The 10,584-nt window shown below is 37.2% G+C and overlaps 1 protein-coding gene across 1 annotated transcript; it reads right to left on the reverse strand.

Annotated features, from left to right (window-relative positions):
* Positions 1 to 1,584: 1,584 nt before the first annotated feature.
* Positions 1,585 to 4,679, reverse strand: LOC122303042 (receptor-like protein kinase FERONIA). Its single transcript, XM_043114572.1, has one exon. It carries the CDS (start codon positions 4,508 to 4,510, stop codon positions 1,880 to 1,882), a length of 2,631 nt encoding a protein of 876 aa, XP_042970506.1. The 5' UTR covers positions 4,511 to 4,679; the 3' UTR covers positions 1,585 to 1,879.
* Positions 4,680 to 10,584: the final 5,905 nt, after the last annotated feature.

Here is a 10,584-nt window from a genome sequence, read left to right on the forward strand (position 1 = left end):
CTGCAGAGGATATTCTCAACCCACCTCTGGGTTGGGCCTAGGCAAGAAGCTGAAGCCCATCTCAACCTGAATCGAAACTATGGGCCCATGAATCACCAAGAAAATTCATCCCATGAGCTGTCCTAGGGGTTGGGGAATACCCTCATGTGGGAAACAAGTTGGGGAGGCTGGGCACGGGGGGGACAGATTGGACATGTCGACCCTGACACCCTCCTACGACCCTAGGGGTGTGACCGATCTAGTTCGGTTCGGTTTTGAATATATTTTAGAACAAAACTGGTATATACTAATTTTGAGTTTAAAGAACCAATACCACACTGATTACACTCTTAAACCGGTACTTCCAGTTTTACCGGTTCCAATCCGGTTTTTTTGGTATATTATATAGTATGTATAATATAGTATATTATAGTATATAATAATATAGTATATTATAGTATATAATAGTATAGTGATAATATATTGTAGTATATTTGAATATATAGTGATATAGTATTAGCATAATTATTAATACAGTAGACTATAGTGATATATGATATTAAAATTTAATATTATATTAATTAATAATTTATCATATAATACAAAATTATTTTATATATAATTATATATTTTATATAAAATTTATGTATAATATGAAGAATGTTTTATACAATATAAAAAATAAAAATATGTATATGAACCAGCTCGGTCCGATGTTAGAAAAAAGAAAACTGTAACCAGACCGATTTTGACCGACTTTGAGAAAAATGAAACCTATACCGAACCGAACCGAATCAAACCCGGTCCGATCTGGTTCACCGGTTTTTTTTTCACCTCTAACGACACCTTTTATTTAAAGATGTAAGCTGGTAACTGAACGGAAATCTTGGACAACCCTCCATTTCGTGACGATGGGGATGGGAAGCGGCTACACCAATCATCTGCCATCACGACACTATCCGGGGAGCAATGCCACATTAATGATACCACCTTAAAAATCACGTCATATTAAATAATGCACCTTGGCAAATGTGAGCATGATACTGACCCTTGATACATGGTACGAAATGTTCTCCCAAAAACCTCGCATAAAAGTAAAACTCCACGTACAAATAATCTCTCTGAACATTCTAATTAGAGACTGACTTTAAGATCATAGGCTCCCAACAACCACCAAACCACCTTCATTTCTGTGTTGCAGGTAGCAAGGATTCAACCAAAATTGTTAGAAATTAGCTAAGGTGTACGAAACACGTCATCCAGACTGGCCCACATGATTTCCATTAACGGTGATAAATGGGAAAATAGATGGAGTATTCTATTTTTAATAAACTCAGCGCTAGGGGTTATTAATAAAAAAATAAAAATAAAAATACAGCGCTAAATTAAAATAGCCCAAAGGACGGGGATGTCCCATAAAAAAATCGCCTACCAATTATAATGTGTTTTCTAATTCAATCGTCACTTGCACTTTACACAAATCACAAACGATGACCCTCAAACTATCAAAAAGTTATCACGTACCTATCTATTAAGAACTTTCATCAAGATTTCGTAATGTTCTCTATTTTTTATCGTCTCAATCGCTAAAATTAGAATAGAGCGTTATATAACAATGATATTTTGATAGATCGGAAGAACATTATTTCTCCGGGTGAGACTCCAATCTAAACATTAACTTCTCTACCCGCAGTGGCCACAGGTCCAGGCGCATTAAGTGGCCACATCTCTATGGCCCTGAGCATCAATACATCATTATACTAAACTAAAATCCTCACAATTTCAATCCCTTTAAACTAATTTTGTGAGCCTCACCACAAAAACGCTAATCTCATCAAGTACCATCTTTTACTGTCCTCATTGATTCATAATCCCAAAAAACAAAGCCTTATAGACAACATCATTTATTTGAATCCTTACTGATGCCGCTAAAACTTTGCTCTCCAATGCTTGTTGTGCTCATCTCGCCGTTGCTGGTTGTACTTGACATTTTCCAACTGCTACCACTAAATAAGTTATCACTATCATTGCTCTTGGACGGGGCCAAGAGAGCATTGACTACATCAAGCCTGCCAGCTTTGTCAATAGTCTCCTGCAACTGAAATGCAAACTCAAGGCTCCACACTACATCATTCATCGACGGGCGTTCCACTCCATTGTCAAGCAAACAACTCAGTGCGACCTCTCCAAATTTCTTCAAACATTCGGGCGCAACTTGACCCTTCAAAGTTTGATCAATAATTTGATGAAACTCTCCATTCCGAGAGCTTTGTCGAACCCGTTCTGCAAGGCTCACTTGGTTCTTCTCTGCAGTACGAAATATGGGTGGTCTTGCACACAGCACCTCACACAGCACGACACCGAATGAGTATACATCAGATTTTTCTGTCAATTTTTGACGTCTGTAATATTCTGGATCCAAATATCCAAAACTACCCTTGACAACAGTGCTGACATGGGTCTTAGACACGCTTGTGGGTCCCATTTTGGACAACCCAAAATCGGATACCTTGGCCACCCATTCCTCATCTAATAAGATGTTTGTCGTTTTCACATCACGATGAATGATCATTTGGTTTGCACCTGTGTGCAGGTAGTTCAACCCTTGTGCTGCACCAATACAGATCTGAAGTCTCTGCTTCCACGAGAGAGGAGGATTATTGCTATTATAAAGATGATCGCGGAGGGTGCCACGGGCCATGTAGTCGTACACGAGAATCATCTCGTTGCGATCGTTACAATACCCAATCAGAGAAACAAGATGCTGGTGACGGAGTTGTGAGAGCATCTCTATCTCGGTCTCGAACTCAAGAGCCCCCTGTTCAGAACCAGGTACTAACCGCTTGATCGCGACGGAGTTGACCCCACCATCAATGTACCCTTTGTACACGTTACCAAAACCACCCACACCAATAATCAAGAGATCATCGAAGTCGTTTGTTGCTGCTCTTATCTCCGCTAATGAAAAGTAACGACTGAGAGCGGACGGTAAATATGATCTCTGGGTATTCGTTGACTCGGTCGTAGTAAACAAAAGTAGACCCCACCAGGTAGTCCTGTTAGTGGAGCCCGGTTCCACGTCTCCCTTGCGCCTCTGGAAAATCAAGAATACGAGAATCGACAGAACAATGAATCCGGAGACTCCAATCGCGGTAACGGCAATTATTGTTGTTCTATTTTTCTTCGAGTTCGTCGTTGTCTGTCTTGGTGGCGGAACCCTTGGAGAGATTGGAGGAAGTGGATCGGGGTTTGGTCCGGCGAGATTGTCATTGACGCTTACTTTAAAGATTTCGATACCGTTCAAGATTGCATCTTGTAAAGAGGTCTTCCACTTTTGCGGTTCTGCTCCTATTGCGATATGGAGGTTCGCTCTCTTGTCGCTTCCTTTACCCATCATCGAAACCGCGTAGTCTCTATACACGGGCACGCCATTTCCACCACTCCAAAGAATTACGTCGGCGTTTTCCTGGGCGATTTGATCTGCTATGAAAATACGGAAACTTCTGTCCTTTTCTTTAATAATATCGGGTTGAAACTCACAGAAGTGAAGCCTAATGAAGTAATAAAACCCATAGTCAACTGGGAATTCCCAGGTGAGATTGTAGCTCAGGGTGATAATTGAGTCGTTCCCCAGAGTTCGGGCAGTCCGATAGACATCTTCTGGTGCAGTGTACGCTGGTACCAATTTGGTAAACCGTAGTTTGATAGTTTCGTTATAAGGTTCAAAAAGTACTTTATGTTCTTTCAAGTACTCGAAGTCATCACTCCATTCCCGGAACATTCCAGTGTCATTAGCGGGTGCTATGTGGTGCCCTCCCACATTCAATCTGTATATCATCTCGAGAGAAGTGCTGTAATCGATGCGGTAACCGTTCTGCTCGCCGATGAAAGTAAAATATTTTTCAGCTGAAGTATAATATAGATTAGTAGGCATCGACAGGATTTCAATTCCGTTGATAAAAGCATAGGAGTTAGAAGATGGAATGAAGGCTATGTCCAAACTCTGATCTTCCTCAATGTTGACACAGTATTCTTTGTATAAGGTCTCGCCGGAATCCCCATCGGTATCTGCCGTAAGTGAAGCGTTGAAGTTACTAAGAAGAGTAAATCGACCGGCTTTGACAGAGAAGAGGGCATTTGAGCGGTCAAAGTTGGAGTAGAAAGCTGGGTAAAAGTGTAGTCTGAGGAATTTTGGGCCGGGACTGACTTTGAATGTGTAATTGAACGGAGAAAGAGAGAGCCGGGCAGTCTCAAAGGGTACTTTGGCCGCAGCGGAGGATTGTTCAACTGCACTAGCGGAAAGAGATGGCTGGTTTTTTGATACTTCAAGAGGGAGAAATTCTGAACCCACTTCTCCAATCCAGATCCGACCATCTGCTGTAGTTGAATTGCCAGAGGAACCACAGTTTAGGAGGATGTTATCGACCGGAGGGTAAGGAGACGGCGAGTCACCTGCGACGGTGCTTGCCAGGAAGTGCGGCAAGAAGACGAGACAGAGAGGGGTAAAAAGTGGTAAGAGCGTGGTGCTCATTGTAGCAATGAGAGACGCAGAGAAGAGGTAGTTGGCACAATTTTCCGATTTTCTCTATAGAAAACACAAAACAAAGGCGGAAGACAGAGAAGTACTGGCCGGGTGTTGGGGCATGCAAGGATGACTTGAAAAGTCTTCGGGAGAGGCCAGTTGAATATGATTTTCCTCGAACATCATGAAGCTTGGTGGAAGAAACGGAGGCTTTTGGTCACGTGGGCGATCAGTCCTTTTTGTTTTGAGCGGTGCAACTTTTCCGCCTGTGAGTGCCGCCTGCATTTGACCGTCCGAAGTATAATGCCATGTGACGTCACATAATATTTAAAAAAATAAAATAAAACCAAAAGAAAAGAGGCTGAATCTCGCGGGATGTTTTCCAAATGAGTTTTGCTATATGCAAACATAATCGCGCACTAATTTATGTATCAATATTGATTCATTCATACTTAAAATTTAAATTAACACTGTTTTCAATAAAATTTACTTTTTGACCAATCACATCATATTGGTGCACAGATGAGTACACAATTGTGCTTGCAACTATATTTTTCCTTTTAAAATCTGCAAATGGTGCGTTCCCTAACGCCATTGCCCTCCCAACACCATTGCCCTCCCGTCGCCCTCCCCTCGCTCGCCATCCCTGAACGCCGCTCCATCCTCCACGAGTGCCTTCCGTCACCAATAAACAGAGTCCCTCCTTCTTATTTGTTCATTTATATATAAACAATGAGGAATTTAATAAAATCTTTTGGAAATTTAGACCTTTCAAATTCTAGTCTTAGAATCTATACCATTTGTAAAAATAATAATAATAATAAAAAAATAATAACAATACAAGATATTTACGTAAAAACTCCTTAACAGAAGAAAAACTACCAGACCTAGAGAAAAAAATTCACTATATAAAAAATTATTACAATCACACAATTTTTCTCCTCACCCCAAACACCCACAAAACTGGAAGCAAAATTTTAACTTTACACCTCTTCCCATTTTTACAAAAGGAATTTAACTAAAGTAAAAAATTACTAAATAAGTTTTCAACTGGTATACATAAATCAATGAGGCTTAACCCCTTTATATAGACATTGCGGCCTTGCTCCTTTTCATTTCCCACCCATGTGGGACTAACCAAAGGAGAAAAATTCAACAATCTCCACCTTGCGACTTTGTTTGGTCTCATAGCCAAACTCCACCTCAATGAAGATATTTATAGTTTCCGCTATCATGTTTCACCATAAGAGTATATCTACTTAGAATAAACTAATTCCAAACATTTCATTTCGGCCCATGTCGAAAAATAAAGTTGCTGAAAATTATGGTGTAACTTTCACATTTGGCTCTCCTGTAAGTTCATCAGCCATCGACATGAATTTCCACCACGCACCCTACATCAATGTCAAACCAATGCCTGTGTGCAAACTTGTAGACCCGCTAACATTAACACATCCTCTATCATAACAACTTTGGAAATTAGTGGCATGGGATAAGGATATACATGTTCATTTTTCTATGGAGAGAGATACAACATTAGCATCAATATCAGTATCTCCATTTACTGACTTGGAGCCACTTGCCGAATCTGTTCCTTGTACTAGCCATTTCACCAGTTGCTAGTATTACTGCTGACTTCAGGGGTTGATCTGCCCTTCAACGTCTTGTGTAAACCAATTTCTCCACCTTAAATCTGATAGGATTTGAAACCATATTTCCTAACATTACTTTGATGAATTTACCGCAGAAATGAATAGTGCATCATTAAGTAAGTTCACATGAAAGATTGAAGGGTTATAATGGACACACTTAAATTTTCAATCTCCTAGACAAAACCTCCTTAGACTGTACATATCCACATTACCACACCAAAACTCCATCTCATAAAAAGAACCTAATGGTTTTGAAACCAATTGTTGGAAATTTAGACCTCCCAAATTCACCCCCTAAGATCTATACCATTTGCAGGAATAACAAGAAAAATAGAGAAATAATAATAATATAAGATATTTACATAGAAACTTCTAAACAGGAGAAAAACCACCAAACCCAAAGAAGAAAATTCACTATGTGAAAAATTGTTACAATCATATAATTTTTCTACTCACCCCAAACACACCCACAAAGTTTTCTCACTAGCAAAAGTTTAATTTTACACCTCTTCTCTTTTTAACAAATAGGGCCAATAGAAGAATTGAACTAAAATCAGATAAGCTTTCAATTGGTGTACATAAATCAAGGAGGTCTAACTCCTTTATATAGGCATTGGGGCCTTACTCATTTTCATCTCTCACTCATGTGGGACTAACCAATGGAGCAAAACTCAACAAAATCATTGTCTGGACAATCACTGTTTGGAATGGCACTCGTATGTCCAGACAGAATCCATGCTTGTCAAACGGTATTGACAGACAAGCAGGCAAAAAACCCTCATCTTCCTCTTCTTCTCTCTATTTTTACTTGTCTATTTGAGTGTCTTTGTATCCTATCCTGGTAGTAGTAATAGTGATGGTGGCCTGTGTGGTGGTGATTATGGCAGTGTTGGCATGGTTGGTGAGAGAGAATAAATACTGTGTTTTAGAGAGCAAAAGCCCTACACGGTGTTTATGAGTTATGAAGGAGGGAGGGAGGGGGGGGGGGGAGAGAGAGAGAGAGAGAGAGAGATAGAGAGAGAGAGAGCAGGATAGAATCGACAGATTGGGTTTTTTTTTTTTTTTTAATGCTTATTGTTGTTTAAAGAAGAAAGTATTTGGAAACAGAGAGGAAGAGGGAGATGGACATGCACGTGGTTCAGTTTAAGATTAGGTTTGGCATCATAAAATTTTTATCTTAAATTTAAAATTTTTATTTCATCATTACAACTTTCTTAAATTTTCATATAAAATAAAATAAATAATTCAATTTTTTCTTAATTTTTTCAACTCCCAAGATAATAATATTAAAATATATTTCATCTTAAAATTCAAAATTATCATCATACTTACCAAACCGAACCTAAGGATCGTGTTATACTCAGTGTAGCCCGAGAGGTTCTCATGATAAGGTATTGGACTTTTTTTATATACATTTTTTATGCCCATAAATATTTTTAAAAAAATTCATAATATCATTAAAAAGATATTTTTTAATCACTAAATAAATAAAAAATAAAGAAAATGTCTCAGAATCACTTGGTTTTATAAGCTTACTAATAAAAAGGATGGTAATTTTATGTGTGTTTTAATATAAAATTTTGGAGATATAAAAAGGATTACCCTTGGATTTAGCTTTCTAGACAAATTATTGCAAACTTAACTTTAGTATGTATTCTTGTGAGGGTGAAATATTGCAGGTGAAAATAAAGGGAAAAAGGGGATTCTAGTTTTAACTATGAAAGGCGACTTGGGCAAACATAAAACTTGGGACTGGTTTGAATATTCAAATCTAAACTATTTCATCTCATATAATTTTTATAATTTTTTATATAAAATATAATAAATAATTCAATTTTTTCAAATTCTAAAACAAAACTAATCTTAAAAAATTATATTATAATAATATTTTATTTAATTTTTAACACAATATCTCATCTTATCTGAACTGTATAACCAAACGAGGCCTTAATGATGGAATGGAGTAGTCATTCTTGTCAACATAAATCATGTGTTACGTCGTGTTTCGTAAGCCCTTGGGCCGGGTTGCTCAGCGGCGCGAGTCTTCACTCGCGCTAGATCATGAGGCGGGAAAAGGGTGGCCCTACAGTGGCTTGTGAAACATCCTATGCCAAAATTAGTATAAAGTAGAGATCAAAATGCTTTAAAGAAAAAGACAACAATTGTGTATAATTGACAACAAACTTAAATTCGTCCTCACCTTATCTTGTAGTTCTGGGCGACCTATATACTTGGTCTTTCAGGTCAGGTGGGCCATGCCTTGTGTTCTAGGACAGAGGGACGCCTCTCCCCAGAGTTTCCACCGTCATATTGCATTTAATGCGGCATGATTTTCTTAGTGTCAGTCATTTAATGCGGTATGGATTTCTAGCAAAATTGTCTAATGTCGTCTCTTCCTTTTTTCCCGATCATAGTTTCCTAGGCTTTTCTGCAACTTCTTATCTCAATGTTGATGATTACTCTCGACCCACACGAGTCTGAAGCTTGCCCGACCCACGCGGGTCTAGGACCCCTCTCGAGTTACCAAAGGGGGCCTTTCCTGGCTCGAGCTAGCATTCTCGAGGCCCCATTTCTCGAGTCTCATGGGGCCTGACGGAATAATAGGCTTAGGATAATATTATGGGCTTTAGGCCTTGATGAAAATACGAAAATACCCCTAACAATGAGGTTCCAAGGTTTTTCCCTCACCTACTAGGATTCAACTAATCAGTAGGAGAATGATAATTATAGGTGGAGAAATATACGAATTGATCAGAAAAAGTGAAAAACTGATTAATCCAGACAAATCTTACTTGGCCTTCAGGAAGATTTCTAGCCATACTATAAACATAAGAAGTTTGAAACGCTCTTTAACCTGGAAAAATCTACAGACTCTACCTAGTATTTGAGGTTGGCCATAATTTTTTGAAAAATGTTAGGCATACAGATCTTTTTAGAATAATTTATATAATTATATTTTAAATAAAATATATTTTTATAAAATATCTAATAAAAATAACATGACTTTGCATTGTAGGACCTCAAGAAAAGTATAAAAAATTATAACTACGTATCCATAACTACTCCCTTTCATATTATACAAAATTATAAAATTAAAAGAAATGTTAGAAAATTTGTATCGATCTTTACTGTATAATTAAGAGGTGCAAGAATATAATTAAATAGTTTTCTACCAAATTATGTTAGGACAAATTTTCTCTAACCCTTTGAAAAAATTACCATTCATCCCTTGAACAAGTACGAGGCACGTATTAATCTTTTTAAATATAATGATTTTCTAATTTATCTTTTATAAATATATTAGATAAAAATTTTGTACATGTGATGTGAGGTTGGGTAGGATTATTTACTTGTTACGAAGTTAAAAAATAATATAATATCTATCATAAGCGATACAAAAAAAAATTATAAAAAAATAAATTAATAAACTAACATAATTTTATAGGATCCGTTAGATCTAATTTTAATATAAATAATTTTACAATATAACGTATCACATCATATTACATCAATTTGTGAATATATTTTTATATAACTCTTTATAGCTAAAGTAGTTTCCTATGTACATACACTTATATTATTATAATACTAGCACTAATTTAACGTGCAATCCTAGTTGAAAGAAAGAAAAAATTTGTGAAAATAATGTGTCCAAACAGCAAACAAATTGTGACTCGTGGCACAAAATTGTGTAATTTAATGAGTTCACAATCAACAAGAAAATTGAAATTGTACATAAGATCTATTAGTAAATAGCCCAATGCACATGAGCTTAAAACATAATATCAGCAAGCATTATGGAAATTGCTCAAATTGAAAACCAAAACAAACAAGACAGTTCAAAGCTGTTCACATCACCAGTCTTGTTTCCCACTCTCTTTATCACATCTTATTATCCACTGCCTGAACCATTCACAAGAAAAAAAGAGTTTATATATTATTATCCATGTATGCATTTCACCCATTTCTAGGTGACAAAAAGTTAAATCCATGCCAGTTACATGAGTTGAGTATAGATACCGATGAAGACATTTTAGCATAATAAAGCACCAACCTGTATATATCCTATTTGATCCAACATTAAATCATCAGGGGACACATCTCTGTAAAGAACACCATTCTGAAATACAAGAAAAAATAGAGAAGATATTATAACAAATATACAACAAAAAACAAGAAAATGGGAAAAGTAAACAATATCTAAACATCAGACCTTGTGCAGATGGTTCAATGAGTGTGGTGAGAAGTATGGAAGCCAAAGGGCAAGCAAGGCATGTATTTAGAAGTATGCCAGCATGAACTTGATTGGCACGAGTACACAGGACCTGAGGCAAAAGTTGAAGGACTCAAACTCTTCATGAGGTTTTTCTCTTTTAAGACCTGTGCTTCCTTTCCAAGACCTTTGACCTTCTGCTTTAAAAATCTTTTCAA

This window comes from Carya illinoinensis, chromosome 3, assembly GCF_018687715.1.
Source record: "Carya illinoinensis cultivar Pawnee chromosome 3, C.illinoinensisPawnee_v1, whole genome shotgun sequence".
Taxonomy (NCBI): domain Eukaryota; kingdom Viridiplantae; phylum Streptophyta; class Magnoliopsida; order Fagales; family Juglandaceae; genus Carya; species Carya illinoinensis.